Source organism: Nuphar pumila, chromosome 10 (assembly GCF_984573655.1).
Source record: "Nuphar pumila chromosome 10, dmNupPumi1.hap1.1, whole genome shotgun sequence".
Lineage (NCBI taxonomy): Eukaryota > Viridiplantae > Streptophyta > Magnoliopsida > Nymphaeales > Nymphaeaceae > Nuphar > Nuphar pumila.
In genome coordinates, this window is record NC_143258.1 from 119,257,834 (window position 1) to 119,278,767 (window position 20,934).

The 20,934-nt window shown below is 39.9% G+C and overlaps 1 protein-coding gene across 1 annotated transcript; it reads left to right on the top strand.

The window, feature by feature from the left end:
* Positions 1 to 10,552: 10,552 nt before the first annotated feature.
* Positions 10,553 to 14,197, top strand: LOC149828091 (uncharacterized). The gene is made up of 7 exons (XM_090018626.1): positions 10,553 to 10,636; positions 10,908 to 11,025; positions 11,302 to 11,390; positions 11,493 to 11,539; positions 11,654 to 11,742; positions 12,514 to 12,647; positions 13,529 to 14,197. Exons 1-7 carry the CDS (start codon positions 10,553 to 10,555, stop codon positions 14,195 to 14,197), a joined length of 1,230 nt encoding a protein of 409 aa, XP_089874752.1.
* Positions 14,198 to 20,934: the final 6,737 nt, after the last annotated feature.

The following is a 20,934-nucleotide window of genomic DNA, read 5'->3' on the forward strand; positions in this document are numbered from 1 at the left end:
TTATTGTTTTGAGGTTGGACATCAAAGTGGTTTTGCTATCCTAAAATCGAGAGGGTGGTGTATGTTCCCCCCCGATGATTCATTGAATCCCACGTCTGTGTTCGGGGCTTTGAATGAGCACCACGTATACAAGCACATGGGGCTCGTATTCCCGTGTATGTTGACATAACTTTGCATCGGACTCTGGTGTTGTTGCAAAGACTTAAGTACCCTTTCTTGCTATTCTTCTCATAAAGTGATGGTTTAAGAAAATGACAAAAATGCCTTTCATTCAAAAAAGAAAAAACAAACAGTTCAAAAAAAGGACAAACATGTCCTCCATCCAGAAAGTCGAGGATGATGTTGACTCTTCAAAGTCTTCTTCTTCTTTCTCCGTAAAACACTATAAAACCCTCTCTCTCTCTAGAGAAGAAATCAAGGGAGGATTCTTGAAAAGACTTAAGTGCCCCAAAGCTGATTATTTAAGACCCAGTCTTTGCACTGCAGGATTATCCGAGAAAGAAATCTCCCCTGGAGGAGGCCATGAACATCAACCCTCTCACTCTCTCTCTCCCTTCTCTTTCTGCTTCTGTGCACATCCAGCAGAAGATCCTACATTGCTCCATCAAGCACCGACTGACCTGCACATTGACTGTTGTGGAGCCTGATTCAGAGTTTTTACCCTTACAGGAGGAGGGTTTGGGGGCTCCTCCCAGCGTGGGTATCATCATTCAACTAAATGAGTTGTAGATCCTGATTCAGAGTTTTTACCCTTACAAGAGAGGGGTAAAACCTCATCTCACTCTCTCTCCCTTCTCTCTCTACTTTTGTGCACATCCAACAAACGATCCAATATTTCTCCATCAAACACTGACTGACCTGCACACTAACTGTATCATCGTTCAACTTGATGAGTTGTGGAGCCTGATTTAGAGTTTTTGCTCTTACAGGAGGGGGGTTTGGGGGCTCCTCCCAGCGTGGGTAGCATCATTCAACTTGAAGAGTTGTGGAGTCTGATTCAAAGTTTTTACCCATTCATATTTTAAGGCATTAGATCTCATATTTGAACATCCACGCATGTGCAGTTTGCTTTCATCATGTTCAGTTGCTTTCTAGATTATACTTTGAATTCTGTTGCATTTTAGATCTATCAATTTGTATGTAACCAAAGCTCATTTTAATCTGAATTTTTTACTGCAACTTTATGCATATGTCTTCATGATCTCCACTAAAAACCAGATCATTTTGAGTTTGTTTGACCCACTTTAAAAATCGAGATTCAGAACCTGTTATTTTGCACCGTTAGGATTTTAGCAGACCAACTTGCGGGAGTGATTTCTCCCTAACCAGAGATGATCTTTCCGATCCGTAAAAAGGGTTGTTTTTTAAATTAAATCTAATTTGTTCATACCAAATTTCAGCAATTTCTATGGTGTTTTTATACCAGTTTTGGGTCAAAAACCATAACCCTATCATCCCTATAAAGTTTCAGAATTTTTCATGGTCAATTACTATTTTATTTTGATTAAATACCAGAACCTTGTATCTAGATTTTATAAATGTTTTGATTTTGGCCCCCATATCATGACTGTTGTAGCACTTCTTCAACAAATCGCTATTTGATTGACAATATTCTTCAACAAATCGTTATTATGATTTTTGGAGGTCTCTAATGAGTCCATACTATGATTTGTAGTATTTTTGGGTCTCCAATGAGCCTCACAATGATTTATAGTATTGTCCGGTCTTTTAACTATGATTTATAGTGCTTTGGGGTCTCCAACGAGCCTCACACCGATTTATAGTATTTTTCGGTCTTTTAATTATGATTTATAGTATTTTTGGGTCTCTAACGAGACCCACAACGATTTATAGTGTTGCTGGATCTCACTATAGCGATTTGTAGTGTTTCTCGCTAAACACTACAGCGATTTGTGATACAAATCGCTATCCGAATCAGGACCAACTTGTCAGGGCCATATCTCCTTAACCAAAGATCGGATTTCAAATCCGTAAAAAATAGTGTCTTTGTTATGAAGTCTAGTTTATTCTTGTAAATTTTCAGCAATTTCTATGGTCATTTGATACCCCATTTGGATCTAAAACTAGACCCCTATCAGTTTGCTTTATTTGAGTGACATAGGTTTTTATTTTATTTTGTAAGAGTCATATCTCCCCAACGGAAGATCATTTTCCAAATCCGTAAAAAGGGTTTTCTTCCTCTATGCGTTTAGTTTATATCTGAAAAGTTTTATAATTTTTTATGCTCATTTAATATTTCAAACCTGTTAAAAACCGAGACATGTTATTATTCCGTTTTAAGTGAGTGGATGGAAGTTAATTATAACTTGTTGGAGACATGTCTCGGTTTTTAACAGGTTTGAAATATCAAATAAGTATAAAAAGTTATAAAACTTTCCAGATATAAACTAGACACATAGAGGAAGAAAACCCTTTTTACGGATTTTGAAAATGATCTTTCGTTTGGGAGATATGACTCTTACAAAATGAAATAAAAACCTATGTCACTCAAATAAGGCAGACTGATAGGGGTCTGGTTTTAGATCCAAACGGGGTACCAAATGACTATAGAAATTCCTGAAAATTTACAGGAATAAACTAGACTTCATAACGAAAACACCACTTTTTACGGATTTGAAATCCGATCTCTGGTTAGGGAGATATGGCCTTGACAAGTTGATCCTGATTCGGATAGCGATTTGTATCACAAATCGCTGTAGTGTTTAGCGAGAAACACTACAAATCGCTATAGTGAGATCCAGCAACACTATAAATCATTGTGGGTCTCGTTAGAGACCCAAAAACACTATAAATCATAGTTAAAAGACTGAAAAACACTACAAATCGCTGTGGGGCTCGTTGGAGACCCCAAAGCACTATAAATCATAGTTAAAAGACCAGACAACACTATAAATCATTGTGAGGCTCGTTGGAGACCCAAAAATACTACAAATCATAGTAGGGACTCATTAGAGACCCCAAAAAATCATAATAACGATTTGCTGAAGAATATTGTCAATCAAATAGCGATTTGTTGAAGAAGTGCTACAACAGTCATGATATGGGGGCCAAAATCAGAACATTTATAAAATCTGGATACAAGATTTTGGTATTTAATCAAAATAAAATAGTAATTGACCATGAAAAATTTTGAAAATTTATAGAAATGAACTAGACACATAAAAGAAGAGAACCCATTTTACAGAATTGAAAAGTGATCTCCCATTAGGGAAATAAAATTCAAACAAAATGGATTAAAATCTGAGCCATTAAAATGACACAGGGTGACAGGGTTATGGTTTTTGACCTAAAACTGGTATGAAAGCACCATAGAAATCGCTGAAATTTGGTATGAACAAACTAGATTTAATTTAAAAAACAAACTTTTTTACGGATCAGAAAGATCATCTCTGGTTAGGGAGAAATCACTCCCGCAAGTTGGTCCTGATTCTGCTAAAATCCTGACGGTGCAAAATAACAGGTTCTGAATCTCGATTTTTAAAGTGGGTCAAACAAACTCAAAATGATCTGATTTTTAATGTAGAGCATGAAGACATATGCATAAAGTTGCAGTAAAAAGTTCAGATTAAAATAAGCTTTGGTTACATACAAATCGATAGATCTAAAATGCACCAGAATTCAAAGTATAATTTAGAAAGCAACTGAACATGATGAAAGCAAACTGCACATGCGTGGATGTTCAAACATGAGATCTAATGCCTTAAAATATGAATGTGTAAAAACTTTGAATCAGACTCCACAACTCTTCAAGTTGAATGATGCTACCCACGCTGGGAGGAGCCCCCAAACCCCCCTCCTGTAAGAGCAAAAACTCTAAATCGGGCTCCACAACTCATCAAGTTGAACGATGCTACAGTTAGTGTGCAGGTCAGTCGGTGTTTGATGGAGAAATGTTGGATCGTTTGTTGGATGTGCAAAGAAGTAGAGAAAGAAGGGCGAGAGAGTGAGATGGTTGATGTTCATGGCCTTCTCCAGGGGAAACTCTTTGCCTCCCTTGATTTCTTCTCTAGAGAGAGAGAGGGTTTTACAGTGTTTTACAGAGAAGGAAGAAGAAGAAGATGACGATGAAAAGTTCAAACAGACATTTTTGATGGCTCAGGTTTGTTTCGTCGGATGACCATCGGGAGGAGCCCCCAAACCCTTCTCCTGTAAGGGCAAAAACTCTGAATCAGGCTCCACAACAAATCAAGTTGAACGATGCTATCCACATTGGGAGGAGCCCCCAAACCCTTCTCCTATAAGGGTAAAAACTGTGAATCAGACTCCACAACTCATCAAGTTGAATGATGCTACCCACGCTGGGAGGAGCCCTCAGACCCCCCTTTTCTGTAAGGGTAAAAACTTTGAATCAGACTCCACAACTCTTCAAGTTGAATGATGCTACCCACGTTGGGAGGAGCCCCCAGACACCTCTCCTATAAGGGTAAAAACTCTAAATCAGGATCTACAACTCATTTAGTTGAATGATGCTACCCACGCTGGGATGAACCCCCAAACCCTCCTCCTGTAAGGGTAAAAACTCTGAATCAGGCTACACAACAGTCAATGTGCAGGTCAGCCAGTGCTTGATGGAGCAATGTAAGATCTTCTGTTGGATGTGCATAGAAGCAGAAATAGAAGGGAGAGGGAGTGTGAGAGGGTTGATGTTCATGGCCTCCTCCAGGGGAGATTTCTTTCTCAGATAATCCTGTAGTGCAGAGACTGAGTCTTAAATAATAATATTCGGGGCACTTAAGTCTTTACAACCACTCATTTTCAAGAATCGTCATTTTTTTTTGGCATCAATGGAGGAGAGGGTACTTAAGTCTTTGCAATCGCATCAAACTCCAACGCTAATTAATGCTGACAAACATGGGGATACGAGACACACATGCTTACATACGTGGTGCTCTTTGGGACCCCCGAGCATGAGATGTAGCTAACTGCCCTGTTTCGGGGGGGAACATATAACCTGCTTTGCCTAAAATCGGACGACAAAAGAGTTTGTCGTCCCAAGACTGGACAACAAAATGGTTGGTCATCCCAAGATAGGACGACAAAAAGGTTTTGCAGACCCGAGATCAGATGACAAAATAGTTTGACTGTCCCTAGACCTGACGCTAAAATGGTTTGCCATCCCAAGACCAGACGACCAAGTTTTGGGAGAAATTTGGGGTTTCTCTATAATTCTAGGATTTCCTAGGATGTGTGAAATGACCTAAGATTTTATAGATCTTCACCTTAGAACCCTAAGAAAATGTCTTAAAAAAATACTAGCCGTTAGGCATCATAAAAATTTGGGTGTCTACAAAACAATATTTAGAATTCATTTTAAGAAAAAAAACCAAAATTTCAGTATATATATTGTCATTTGTTGCTCGTTTATATTATTTTTTCTTACATATTCCTCCTTTCATGTTTTAAATCCTTAATGCTTCATGCATCTAAACATTTCTTCAACACTCGTTTTTTGCTTTACACTTCGCGCATCACTTCTCACCCCTACTTTTTACTCAGGAAACTATGCGATTAACCCCGACTTGAGCTTGGGTTCAAGCAAATGGTGATCAGACTTGTTCTTTAACCACATTAGTCAAACTCAAATTAGGCTAATTTTAAAATACGTATTCTTAATGTTAATAATAGCAAGAATTAGACGCCAACATGGGTGGGGGGGGCTCCACTTGTCTGATAGGAGCAGTTAGTTCACGTCACCTTGTGTTGGAACGTTGAAAGTTCAAAACCCAAATGTACGGTTGATTAATAAGGGTCTGCCTAACCCCAGCTTGCCTTTAAAAAAATAGCAAGAATTAGAGACATAATTAATTTTTTTCACGCAATGAGCGTCAAACAACCTATCCTGCATTATCCTATAAGACCAAGAACACACACACAAAAGCCAATTTGAGCACCCCTTGATCCAACTAGTCTATTATTATTATTTTATTCGAAACAAAAACAGAATTGCCTACCATATAATATATTTGAGGAGCTCAACCAAGCTTACTTGAGCCAACACTAGTGCCCCTGCTTGAGTGATGGATCAAACTGAGATGAGTCGTGTGGTAATCATAAGTGGCATAGTTGCAAACCATATCTGCACTTCTATGTACAGTAAAAGCTTTAAGCCCCATGCATGCTAAGGGTGCAAACAAATCAGACATAGGACAAGTCATCGTTGATCTAATTAATCTGAGTATAAATCCAAAATGTAGACATGGTTCAGAATTGGGGTCCGACCCTTTTACATGGTACTATTAGATTCGCTAAAAATAGGTTGAAATGAAATATTTACACAATATTGTGTTGGATTTATATTGAAATGAAGTCTCTACATTAATTAAGCCGCTATTTATGCTTTACCTAGCAGCTTTATGCTAATTGGTTTAAGCCAAGGCCTTGTTTTGATGACAAAGGGCAAAACTTGTTTTTTTTAAAAAAAATTGGCTTTGCCTAAATATGGTTTTTTTAGTTTTCTTGCTGTCTCGATGAAAAAACCCTGAAAACTTAGGTCAATAGTTGTCAAAATTCAAATTAAAAAAATTAACCATTTTTTGGCTATCCATGAGTTGGATCATAGTTAATTTGCCTACCAGATCGTACTATCTTAGCCATTTTTCTGAACTATGGACGTTTACAAATGGCCTGCAATCGTGTATTGAGATAAATTTTTGGCCATTTTTTTGGATGTACTATCCAATAGATAAAACCAGCCATTTTTCTGGCCAATGCATATTTGGTGACCACTCGTGAGGGGTTCAGAATCTGACGCGAATGAGAGAATGAATCTCATCTGCACAACTAACCAAACAATAAAAAATAAAAAATGAGAAACAGAATGGGATTTGAAATCACATTTGGGGGACGTTTGGTTGAGCTCTTTTAGAATCACTCTCTCACGGGGATGAGAGAGTGGTTCTAAAAGTGCTCCGATTCTCATGTTCAAACGAACATGAGAATTGGCAACCCTTGGTTTCTAATCAAGTGTTATTCAAAATTATGACAGCTTGTGAGATTTTTTTGAATCTCACGGGTTGGGGTGTGGTTTTGAATCAAACGATTCGAAATCACACTCGTGATTCACGGGTCTGATACTTTTTACGAGTGTCTGGAAAAAAAAAAAAAAAGTTGAACGTTGGGTTCTTCAGCGTTCATCTTGTCTTCTCCTCTCCTATACGAAGAAGAACAACATAGAAGATTTCAAGGAAGCATGAGTCGATTAGTGCAACCTCGCTAGAAAACTGAATAAAAGGCATATGCTAGGTCAGAGGAAGAAGAAGCAAAAAAAAAAAAAAAACTGGTAAAAAAGGATTATTTTTGTTCTTTTTCATGGCTGCTTAAGGAATTGATTCCGACGAGCTCCATTAGCCGCTTGGTGGGTTGACTGCTGAGGGGGAAAAGAGGAAGGGGGTGGAGCTCGCTGGATCCAGTGAGCTCCAGTAGCCGCTTGGTGGGTTGACTGCTTAGGGAGAAAAGAGGGAAGGGGTGGAGCTTGCTGGATCCGGCGAGCTCCAGTAGCCCTTTCTGTGGCTGCTTAGGGGGAGGAGCTCGCCAGAGTGGTTTTTCTATTTTTGATCCACTAAAAATCTGAAATAACATGTTTTGTTAGTTTTTTGGTGACCAAAAATCTGAAAATGAGGATTTTGATCACCCACAAATATATATATATATATATATAAGTCTAACTGGATCCAAATATGATAAACCCAAACAATGATCCAATAAAAAATCAATAAAAACCCAAACCATGATCCACTAAATCCAAAAATCCATTGATTTTAATTCATGGTTTATTGGTCGAGCAAATCCAAAAAATTCATTGATCCAGTCTCTACATGAATCACATGCAATGGTTCTAATATGGTAATGGAAGAGAGGGCTGGGTAGTTGGAAGGTGAAGGAGTCCCAGACTGAGAAACGCAGTTTCTACATGAAAAATCTGGGTCTGAACAAGTTTTGTGAAACTGGATTTTGACCTAGTTTTAGGAATGCTGGCATTTACCCAAATATAGTTTTGTAGCCTCTAAACATGTTTACGAAACCCGATTTTGAGTGAAAAAAAAATTGGCCCACGCATAAAACTTATCAGGTTTTAAGCATCATCCAAACGAAACCTAAAAATTTTGGTGTTTAATAAAATTAAATGGTATCTTAATAGGGGTCCGACATCAATTGGGCCCATACTTGATGGGTAACGTGACGATTATAGGACATAAGTGGTAATCTTTAACAAAGCTGAGGGTGTAAGTGACATCATGAGTGGTCTTTTACCACCGGAGTGGTATCCCATGTGGTAAGCGGGGTCTTGTGTCAAGCTGAAGGACCAGGATCGAATCCGTCTGCTACATGTGGCCGCTGTTGTTCTGATAAGAGGTCCGCCTAACCCAGCTTGCCTTAAAAAAATAAAAAAGTCTGTTTCATCGAGGAAATAACGAGTCGGAAAACTGGGAGTGGAAAAAAAAAAAATTTGACTTCCAAAAGTTTAAAAATAAAATAATAAATACATAGTAACGCGTTTACCCTTAAAAAAAAACGATAGTGTAGAGAAAACGTCCAACTCCCTAAACGTTAAATTAATTAAGTATATAAGAAAAAAATTCGGGGGCGCAGTTGTCATTGCCTAAGAACAAACGTACATTCTGGTGATTTTCGATGCTATACAGGCAGTGTTGACTTCTTACTCGAGTCGGTACAAAATTGAAATTTTCGAGACTTTTTCCGTTTCTTATTTGTCATCTTATTATACAAGCCAGCTTATTAGTCTTTAGAATATATACTAATGGTTGGGTGCGTTTGCCCCTCATTTATCGCTAATGAGCACAACGCTGTCTACTCACAAAAAGTATGATACCCGGATCAACCGGGGCTCCGCAACGCTGTCTACTCACAAAAATATGATACCCGGATCAACCGGGGCTCCGCTTGTCTGGCAGGAGCAAGTCACCTTGTGTTGGAATCCAGATCGAGTGCAATATAATTGTACAAAGATTTGTGCATTAAGCACCTCCATCACCTTCCATCACAAGAATATACAAAGATCGAGTGCAATATAATTGTACAAAGATTTGTGCATTAAGCACCTCCATCACCTTCCATCAGGTCTTGAGTTTGACACCTGACAGGCCCTGTCCCAAAGATGGAGAGATCATATGCTTAATGCACAAATATTTGTGTAATCGTGATCATTTCACACGTTGCAAGTTCGAACCCAATGATATATTGTTGTATAACTGGTAGGGGTCTGCCTAATCCCAGATTTTTTGTCGAAAAAAACAAAAATATATGATAACCCGGGGCCGACGTTGTGGGCACCACATAGGGTTCAATCAGAGAAAATAAAAGCCTTCACCGGCGGCCTTTACATGAACGCAATGGAAAGAAAGTATATTTGTTTATCACAAAACGTAGGCTGAGGATAAAAGAAATTGTTTATTTAGTCGTTGGTTTCAGGGATAGAGTGGTCTTTAAAAGAGCGTTCTGACTTCGCAGGTGATGTCGTGTAAGGGTAAATTGGTCATTAGGAAAATGGGGGCAAGGGCGTCATTAAAATTTATGAGAGGAGGGAAAGGGATTCAAAACTGCTGAGTGGAGAGTTGGTGGCGTGGAAACGGGGGGGAAATGAAATGATTGTTTATTTTGTGTTTTTTGCCCTTTTCTTCCGTTTCCTTTATGGTGCCATCACCAACCACCGAGAGTGACAAGAAAGAGATGGGATTCTGTCAAACGCTGGGTGAGATTAGCAATCTCATCAAGATTTTACAACCACAAAACCTCAGGGTCCCACTTATACTGAGCTAGGGCGTGGGGTTTGTGGTTGTAAACCCTGGGTGATATTGCTAATCTCACCTAAACGTTTTAGGTGGTGTGCATCCTAAAAACGAGTGAGTCCGAGCATATATATATATATATATATATATATATAGAGAGAGAGAGAGAGAGAGAGAGAGAGTCTCTTGCGTGGGCCCCACTCTCGGAGATTGAATATAACCAAGGATCAGTGAGAGCATCGTTTGCTTTTTAGTTGCCTCTCACCGTATATGACCATTGTAGCAATCTCTTTATATATATATATTTAAAGGCAAGCTGGGTTTAGGCATACCTTACCAATTATACAACTATACCATTGTGTTTTGAACATGCAACATCCCATCATAATGAGACGTGCACTAGCTGCTCCTACCAGACAAGCGGAGCCTCTGTTATTATCTCTTCCTTTCTTAGCAAATAGAGCAACACAATTTTCGAGTTTAGTTTTGCATTTTTTTTTCAAGATATTTGCAGATTTGGTGTCGCTCTCCTCTTAAAAACGCACACTCGCACGGTATAAATTGCAACCCCTCTCTCTCACTCTCTCTCTTTAGGGTAGAGAGGGTCCTTTATCACTTTATCTTCTTTATTTGTACATGTTTCTAGAAATTACAAATTTCAGCTGTCCTATATTTCCCTTTTCTTCTTTAGCAAGTTTGTACCTCTCTCTCTCTGGAGTGAGCTGGACAGTGTAAAATAGTGTAGAAAACGAGAGAGCATAAGGGATTGGAAATTGGTGGTGAGCATGGGAAGGAAGGAGGAAGTGAAGGAGAAGATCCAACAGGTCGTCCGCATCCTGCGCAAGCACGGACCCCTCACTCTCAAGCAGGTGTTCTCTCTCTCTTTCTCATATCACCGTCACCACATCACTTTCACTCTCTGTGAAGCAGCTCGAAATAATGATGCCTTACTTTCACACCCTTCAACAATTCTGAGCCTGATGGGCACATAGGAATGCATTCTCCCATAGTTGATGGTTTCATATTACGACATTCAGCTAGGAAAACTTCTCCCATCTCTTCCCTTTTCCCCTCTCTCCTGCTGCATTTCTTCCTTCGATTGCTGCTCTTCTCTCTCTCATGGCTCGTCTATGTGCGCAGGAGAAGTTCTGTAATGACACCTGCGTACGTCGGTTCCTCGATGCCAAGGGAGATAACGTGAAGAAGGCTGCAAAGCAGTTGCGGTCATGTCTTGCCTGGAGGGAGAGCATTGGAACAGGTACTCTCTCTCTCTCTCTTGATCTCGATCTCGAACATTAGAATCTTGCTTTTCCACACATTTGAAGTTTAAACTTTAAACCAACAACTGTGATATGGAATCGACAAATATGTCTCTGCCGCTTCTTTTGAACTGCAAGTAGACCAAGAAGAAACCGTGAATTGTTAACGTTAGTAATTATTCGTACCCATCTTTTTTCTCTTTTCCTGTTTACCCATTACCTTTTTTTCTCTTTCTTCACATATTTTTTTTATTCATGTTATTTGAAAACCGCAGATCATTTGATAGCAGATGAGTTCGTCACCGAGATATCGGAAGGAGCGGCTTACGTGGCGGGACTCGACGACGAATCCAAGCCAGTGGTGGTAAGTAATCGGCGGTCAAGATCAAACTCCAGACTCAGGAAAAAAAAAAGTTTAAGTACTGGTTGTTCTGATTTCTTGTATTCCCTGGAACAAAAATTGCAGGTGTTGAGGTTAAAGCAGGACTACCACAAGCTGCACTCGCACAACATGTGAATATCTGCTCATACCCATCTCTCTCTCTCTCTCTCTCTCTCTCTCTCCCTCTCTCTCTCTCTCTCTCTCCCTCTAAACCTTTCACTTTTTTATTGGGACTCAACGTTCAGGTACATTCGGCTTCTGGTCTTCACGATGGAGGTGGCCATAACATACATGCCGAGGAACGTCCAACAATTCGTACTTCTATTCGATGCTGGTAAGCGAAAGAGAGGGAGAGGGAGAGGGAGAGGGAGAGGGAGAGAGAGAGCTATTCATTTGAATCGATGCAACTTGTTTCTTTCTTTGTCACTGATATTCTCTGCCTCTGCAAGTGTTGTATTGGTTCAGAACGAAAGCAACGTGAAGCCCCCGTTTTGGGAATTCTCATTACCACCACTATCACCATCATCTTGCTTCTCGACTCTCTCAAACCTTCCAGAAAACCTAATATAATATTTAAAATTACTCGATTACCCTTGGCATTCACGGTCTTCCTACTTTTTTTAGTTTTGCAAGCCTTGCCCTTTGGGGTACACCTTGGTCCTTTCAGCAGCTCCAGCTTGGTCCGGTTTTTGGACCCCAATTTGGGCTCGGTTGGTCTGGTTGAGGTCTTACTCTGTTTAGTGAAAAAAAATAACGTTTGGTTTGAGCAATTCTTGGCTTCTACTAACCGGCTTTTTGTGGTTGAGATGCCCTTCAAATGAGAGAGAGAGAGTCATAAAAATGGGAGTGTTGTGGTTAAGTTGTCCTAACGATCGAAAGGTATTATTCCGTGCTGCTTTTGACCTTCACCACACTGATGATGAGGTCCCCAAACAGAAATCTGTCAGTAAAGTAATTAAAAGGGAAGTTCCCAAGTCCCAACCAAACACAAACACCCAAAGTAGAGCCCCAAAAGCAAAGAGGTCAGAGAAAAAACAAATTGCTGCTGTATTTATATGGGGGTGGCTAACTGACACATTGCACACTTTGGCGTGGGTGATTGCAGGCCGCTTCAGATCGGCGTCGGCGTGCTTGAACATGATCCTGCCCACGCTCAACATCTTGACCAACTACTATCCCGGCAGGCTGGCTAGAGCCTTCATCATCGACCCACCTTCGCTCTTCTCCTACCTTTGGAAGGTTTGAATATGATTCCCTCATTTCACCTTGGTTCGGTTCAGTTGGCCCTCAAGTGGGTGTCATGGTAAAGAGTCAAGATGATCACAGAAACCTAAATTAATCGACCTGACTCACCCTTATCGGGTTTGGGGCGGGCCCAATTCTTATTTAAGGCTGTCAATGGGTTGGGTTTGACTCGGACCTGAACTGTACCAAACCCTATAGTGTCAGGGCTTGGTGATAAAACAGATTAGAATCCGGATCAGACTCAAAGGGTCCGATATATATATATATATATATATATATATATATATATATATATATATATATATATATATATATATATATATATATATATGAAGCCCGGTATGGATTGTGAAATTTGATACCAGAACCGGGCCCTACCTGAGTTTCGATAAAGATCTACAAATTTTCAATGTAAACAAGATAAAAAAAATAATTTATTATTTTAGTCCAAGTATAGTTCATGTAATTTTTATAGGATCCGAGTATGGTTTCTCTTATGATGAGATCGATTGGACCTGACTCCGATACCAGCATCTACAATCAGATCTGTGTTTGGTCTCACATGGGTCTGAACCAAACCTGGCCTGTTGACACCCTGAGTCATATTGGGCTCGTGTGAACCAAGCGGGGCTCAGGGTCAGGTTAGAGTGATCCATCTTAGGGCTTTTGTTCATTTGGACGTTGGACTACGCTAAAACAGTGGTCTTTTACCACCGAGGTGGTATCCCATGTGGTAAGCGGAGTCCTGTGCCAAGCTGAAGGCCCAGGTTCGAATCTTTTTGCCACATGGGGCTTAAGAGATATCCAGTAGGGGTCTGCCTAAAACCCCAGCTTGCCTTTCAGAAAAAAAAAAGAAAACAGTGGGTCTTTTGCAGGGGGTCCGTCCCTTCGTTGATTCGTCAACAGCTACATCCGTTATATCCTCACTCGACATCGACTCGGCTGCCGACGCGGACGACTGCGACGACTCGCCCTTCTCGTTCCCCCGAGCCGCCTCTCTTCGATACGACTCAACTCCACAACTCGGCAGATCGTTCCGGTTCTCCTTCACGGTTCAGCCCCACGACTCGCTCAAGCCGTGGCATCTCACCCGCGCCGAGCCGGACCCCAATAAGAGCGGCGGCAGCGTCGTCAAGCCTTGGTGTCTCACCCGATCCGTTCTGGATCACCGATATGAACCGGGATCTCTTGGTCCTGCGCTCGTATCGCCTCTCAATGCTCGATCCTTATCCTTCGCGTCCCCGGCCTCGAGGACGCAGCGCAGCAGGCCCACGCCAGACAGAAGGAGCCTTCCGTCGACTCCGTGTAACGTGCGGCGCTTGATTGCGTCGTCGTCTCCGTTCGTTGGCGTCTCGGCGATCTTCCGGCGGGATTCGGGCGGCCGAGGCGAGCGGAATGCTGACGCATTCCGGCAGTGGGCGAGGTTCTACCGGGCGCCATATGATGAGCTGTCGTACCGGGCAAAGATGCGGTCCCCGCTAGGAGGGCTGATCTCCATCGTGTCCCCTCATCTCAGACGCCGCCCAGCCCCATACAAGAAATAAATTTTCTCTTTCTTAGAAATTTCTGAATCTTAATTTTTCCTTCATAAGTTTCCAATATTCGTGTTTTGCGGTGCTAATGTGTTTATTTGGATAATCCCATTACTATGGTTAATTGTGAATATTTATGGTATTATTATTATTAGCTCGCACCCTCTCTTCACTTTTTTCTATCATATATACCTCATAAAATATTTATGGTTTATGAATTCGAGAAATAAAAATGCATAGATCTCTGGTGAGTTTTGGCTTCCCCATCCTTTAATAGTTTGGGTTTGATACAGCTCAATTTTCCTCGAGTTGAACTAAGGTTGTGTTTGGGAGTTTTCTTTTTTTTGTGATTGTATAATCATAATCACAAATGTCAGCAATATTTTAAAGATAGTGTGATTTTATTGCACCAACATTCAAATACAAGATAAAAAATCCTGATATTCTAAAAAATATCACCTTTTTTGAAACATTGAACGACTGTCCGTGCATTTTTTTATACTCACATGACCAAACTCATGAACTCCAAACATTTCTCGTAGTGGCACCAAAATCATTGACATTAGTTCTTCACTCCAATATGCATGAAATTGTAAAATTTCTGTTACGATCATGAACTGATTCACTTCTAACGTGACTCAAAATGTAACATAAGCTAGAGAACGGTACTGCGGGTATTAGACTGCGGTTAATTCGGTGGACAACTAGGACTCACAATTACCATGGCATTCCTTTGAAATAAAAGGAGTGGGAAGAAAGCAGTCCCCGCTGGGGCCGCTTTGTTCTTGCACATCAAACGCGAGACAGCACCCTTAACAGTCCCCCTGCGTTGGTTGGTAGGAGCTGGCAGTGCACGTTGTAAGTTACAAAGAATGTTGCAATTTACAACACTGGGTTTGTACCTTTTTAGTTCAACTTTTCACAATACCCATAACCCTTAACAAGGATAAGTTTCAGTGCTTGAAGCATATGCCTCTAAGGCAAAAGGCTGCCCCATGCCAAATGGGAGGTGAAACCTCTCATCTCAGTATATATTTTGTAAAGCAATAATAAAGAATGAGGGAGTGGGTAGTTCCATATGATCCTCGTCACCGCCATTCCCAAGTTTTTTAAGAAAAATAATTTTACATTTTTGTTTAATATTTTTGAAAATTATCTTGAATTTTTTTTGAATAATTTATTCTATATAGAAGTGCACATTTTTATTGGTGTGTTTGCATGATGTTTATTCGTTGACCACGACTTATAGAGAGATAATCAGATCAGGTCAATTTGAAAAATGAGCGTTTTGCTCATCCTAACATCATTGTGGCTGTTCCTTATAAATTTCGAATGAATGCAACGTAGCACCTATCTTTTCCGTTAACGGCATCGTTATTGAAAGCGTGAACGTAAAAAAAACAGAAATTAATAAAAAATGTGTACAGACTCCCAAAGGCGTGCCTCTCTTCTGGTTCTCTCTTGCCATTAACAACAGGAACGGGTCCTTCTTGTTGGGGAACGACCTTCAACCTATAGATGAAAAGAAAAAATCAAGGGTGAAAAAAAAACAAAAGAAGAAAACAAGGATTTTACTTGATTAGGCAATAACTGCCTAAGCCCCACGATCGTACTAAGCCTTCTTTTATTAATTGGGATACACAATATAGAGGAGATATCCTTAAATAGCAAGAGAGTTTAATTAGGAGAGAATGCCTCCTTAAATAGCAAGAGTCTATTAATTTTACATTAAATCTGTTAATGTGGTTCAAGTGTAGGGTAAAATTATACAAGTATCCTTCAAATGAATTTGCCTCGTGAGCTATCAGCCTCGAACCCCGCCTTAAGGGTCCACCCTCTCCTACCCTACCTAACCCCCGGCCAACTTACAACGAAGTTAGATCAGCAAAAATTTAGGATTTTTATTTAGGTAGAAAACAGGCTCCTCACTACAACAATCTCATCTCTCTCTCTCTTCTCATCATTAATGCCAGGAGGAATCAGATCAGGCATCGGCATACAAGATGAGTCAATTTCGAATTTCTCCATTTGATTTTAGGTCTTGATCGGATGATTTTGGGGAATTTTGCCATTAACGCCAGAGGGAACCAGCCGGAGATTCCCTCTCTCTCTCTCTCTCGTGTCAATGATCCTGTGTGTCTTCGCATAACAGTTATCTCCTAGTTCCCATCTCTCTCTGTCTCAAACTTGGAATTTTTTATCGGCGTCTGAACATCAAACTTGCAATCTTTTTTCCCCAGATAGCTCTGGATCTCACCGAAGGTGAAGACGCGGGTTAGAAGAGGCCGAAGATCGGTGTGGGAATTTTCTCTGTTTAATTATTCCTGTGAAACCATTTCTTTCATGTTTATTGGCATACGTGCATTTTGTAATGGCGAGGTGCATCCAAGCATCCACTTAATATGTAAATCAGCAAAATTGTGAAAGAGTCTGTGATGGCTATAGTTTATGAAGAGTACGTAACATACCTTTTTACTGAAACAGAAGCATGAGAAGATCGTTTATACTTGCTTTTGCTCAACGGATGCGCACCTTCACTTGGAGAGAACGACAGATCCACGATCCAAGTGCTCACTACCTTGATTCACCACAAAGACAAATTCATTATCTTCTTCTTCTCTGAATTTTCAGCCTTTCTACTGTGCACAGATCTCTCTATTGAGATTTCTCTCTCTCAAAGACACAATGCACGGTCACCCACTGTGTACCAGCGTACACAGTGCTTTTTCTTTCCCTTAAGCACACACAAAAAAGGACCCAACCTTTGTGTCTTATTGTATATCTCTCTTTCTTCTCTCTTTTTGATTTTCAGCCCACTTCACGCATATCTGTAAATCCCCTGAGAAGAAGGGATAATGGGCAGTTATCAAACTGCCCCTTTCTCAAATGGTGGGCCGGGTCTGGATCTCGCCCATCATGGGCGGACCCGATACCCAACCCAACATTCTCCCACTCGCACATGATGGGAAGAGATCTTAGAAGAAGGAACATCGAATGTGTTCATATGGTGAATAACATAGTGAATACATACTGGCAAATGGATCGTGCGACCCGTGAGCTTAGGGAGTGGAGACATATTATGTATTGGTTAGTGTAACATAATAGCCTAAACCTGCAAACAATAAGATAACACAAGGTATACTTGCACAAGCCAAGTAAGAAGCTCACTGTGTCCTAGATCAAATACATTTTTCATATTCTAGCATACTGAATCCCTCTGCACATATTATAGTGCTAAGCTATGCTAGACAAGACCTTTCATTATGCCACATGTTTCATCATAAACCCAAACATCCCCAGGATGCAATAAAATAAGCTAGCTTTTAACATGTGCATAATCTGAAAATGTCAAATGATCTTCCTTTCCAACTCTTATTTTTTTGAATCAAGATAAGTTGCTTTCCCAAACATGTTCTTTTAGACCGAATCATACATGGTCTTAAGCAACATGCTAAAGTAGCAACACTCATCTTTCTCCTTCAAATAAGGTTAAAAGTCAATAAGGATATCAAAAATATATATATATCTATATATATATATTAAGGACTCACACAATGAAGAAGCAGGGATCATTCTTCATTTCCTTTTGTGGTCGACTTATAGTCATGGTGCGGCATACGTGGTATGACTCACGTATTATGGCAAGACTTTCTCACTCCAGTGAGTGTATGCATACACCATAAATTCTTTGCCGTACAGATCTTTATTAGTTTAGTTCCTCCCCGAGAAACTAACTTGAGTCCTTCAGAATGCACATTCCCATGCAATGTCTATCCAAGTCCTCAGATCTGGTCAACCAAGTTACCCTTGACATTTAGATATCAAGGTCGGTCTCTCCATATAGTTAAATATACACAAGACCTCATCCTAACCCGGTTAGGGCGATGTATCCCATATACGTATATATGGCGGATATCATAACTCATTGTACTCTCACTCTTTTGAGTTATTATCACATGATATCCCCAAAATCCGACATGCTTCTTAATTCAGCAATCCTGGATTTTGTTACATCTCATCTCAGCCCGCCCACAAGTAGCGTCTGAGGCGATAAATTCGTGTGAGAAGATTTATCTCAAACCTGGTAGCATACTCATATAGATGTGCAATATGCTATACAATGATCATAGAAAGAAAATATGAATAACATTAGCATATCAAATCTTACAAATACCCATAGATTTTACATGTTTAACATAAGAATCCCTATAGATTGGCTTAGTAAAGGGATCTGCCACCATATCTTGGGTATTAACATATGCCAAGGCAACCTTGCCTTTAGATACAATATCACGCATATACTTGCATCTCATATCAATATGTTTGGTTCTATTGTGAAACTTGGGATCCTTAGCAAACGCAATTGCAGCTTGATTATCACAGAATAAAGTGACTGACATTTTTGCTTCAGAAGAGAGTTCCAAATGTTTGATGAATCTCCTTAACCAAACACATTCCTGCATTGGGAACTATCCTGCAACAAATTCAGCTTCCATTGTGGACAAGGCTACACACGTCTGCTTCTTGCTACACCAAGATATAACACCATTGTTCATCAAGAACACATAGCCAGATGCAGACTTACGCTCATCAGGGTCCCCACCCCAATCTGCGTCAGTATAGCCTACCACACACATGTTACCACCATGGTAACAAAGAACTGAATCCGATGTGCCTTTAAGATATCTCATAATCTTCTTGACAGCCTTCCAATGGGCTTGTCCTGGATTAACTTGATATCTACTCACCAACCCTATTGCATAACATATGTCAGGTCGGGTGCACATCATAAGGTACATAAGACTGCCTACTGCACTGGAGTAAGGGATTTTGGACATAGCTTCTATTTCTTTAGATTCCTTTGGACACATCTTAAGACTTAAATCATTCCCTTTTGCAACAGGAGTATCTATGGGTTTACAATCTTGCATATGAAATCGTTCTAAGACCTTCTTTATATATGACTCTTGTGAAAGAGAAAGAAGTCTCTTTGAACGATCTCTTTTTATCTCTATGCCCAGCATAAAGCATGCTTCACCCATGTCTTTCATTTCAAAATGAATGGACAACCATTCTTTAATGGTTTTTAGAAACTCCAAATGATTACTAGCCAATAAAATATCATCCACATATAGAGTTAGAATCACAAATTTTGGACCTTGACGCTTAAGATAAACACAGTGATCCTCATCAATCATAGCAAAGTTATTGCTCATGATAGTTTCATGAAACCTTAAATACCACTGTCTGGATGACTGCTTTAATCCATAAATGGATCGTTTGAGCTTGCACACTTTGCGCTCAAAACCAGCAGTAACAAACCCCTCGGGTTGTTCCATATATATTTTTTCATCCAGTTTTCCATTAAGGAATGCAGTTTTAATGTCCATCTGATGTAATTCTAAATTCATATGTGACACTATAGCTAACAAAAGGCAAATAGAGGTCAATTTGACCACAGGTGAGAATGTTTTATCATAGTCTATCCCTGTCATCTGTGTGTATCCTTTAGCAACCAAACGAGCTTTATATCGCTCGATAGATCCATCAGCATTTCTTTTAATATTGAGAACCCATTTGCTCCCAATAGGTTTTCTTCCTTTTGGAAGATTAACAAGATCCCAGACCTCGTTGGATGCCATGGATTTCATTTCCTCTTCCATTGCCTTGTGCCATTTATTCCTTTTAGGACAAGATAGAGCATCTCTAACACTCTTAGGTATATTATCATCTTGGGGCAAAACCACAAAGGCTTCCCCTTCGATTTGGAATCTCCGACGAGGAATTCTCTTCCTCAGACTCTTTCGAGTTGTCAGATCTTCATCAAAATCAATATTCACTTGAGTGTTACTCCCACTATCCAATAGTGGTATAGACATATTTTCTTGTGTCTCTAAAACATGATGATCAATCTCTTTAGATTGATCTTCATCATCCAATTCATAGAACTGGAAGTGACGCTCTATCTCTCCCCTTTTAGGAAATTCACTTTCAATAAATGTGGCATCTCTAGAATCTATTTCAGAAATACTCCCATCAGTATTCTCTCCTAAGAATACATATCCTTTTGAATGTTCACAGTATCTTATAAAGATACACTTCTTTCCCTTAGAACCCAATTTTCCATATTGATGGGAAAGATTATGGACATATGCAGCAGACCCCCAGGGCCTGAGATAAGCCAATTCTGGTTTTCTGCCTTTCCACAATTCATAGGGAGTTGAAGAAATAGATTTAGATGGTACACAATTTAATACATGAGCGGCAGTTAATAAGCAATCACCCCAAAAAGAAATAGGTAAATTTGCCTGCGCTATCATGGACCTGACCATCTCTAAGAGGGTCCTATTCCTCCTTTCTGCAACACCATTTTGTTGCGGAGTTCGAGGAGTAGTTAATTGTCTATCTATCCCTTTATCATCACACAATTCCTTGAATTATTCAGATAGATATTCACGTCCACGATCTGTTCTCAAAGCCTTGATCCTACGATCAAGTTGATTCTCCACCATGTTCATAAAAGATCTAAAGCAATCCAATGCTTCAGATTTATGTGTAATTAAATACACATGGCTAAATCGTGTATAATCATCAATAAAAGTGATGAAATATGAAGCTCCATGCCTCGTTGTCACATTCATTGGCCCACATATATCTGAATGAATTAATTGAAGAGGATAGGTTGCTCTAATTGCCTTTCCAAAAGGTAATCGAGTTGCTTTTCCAGCAAGACAATGCTCACATATAGG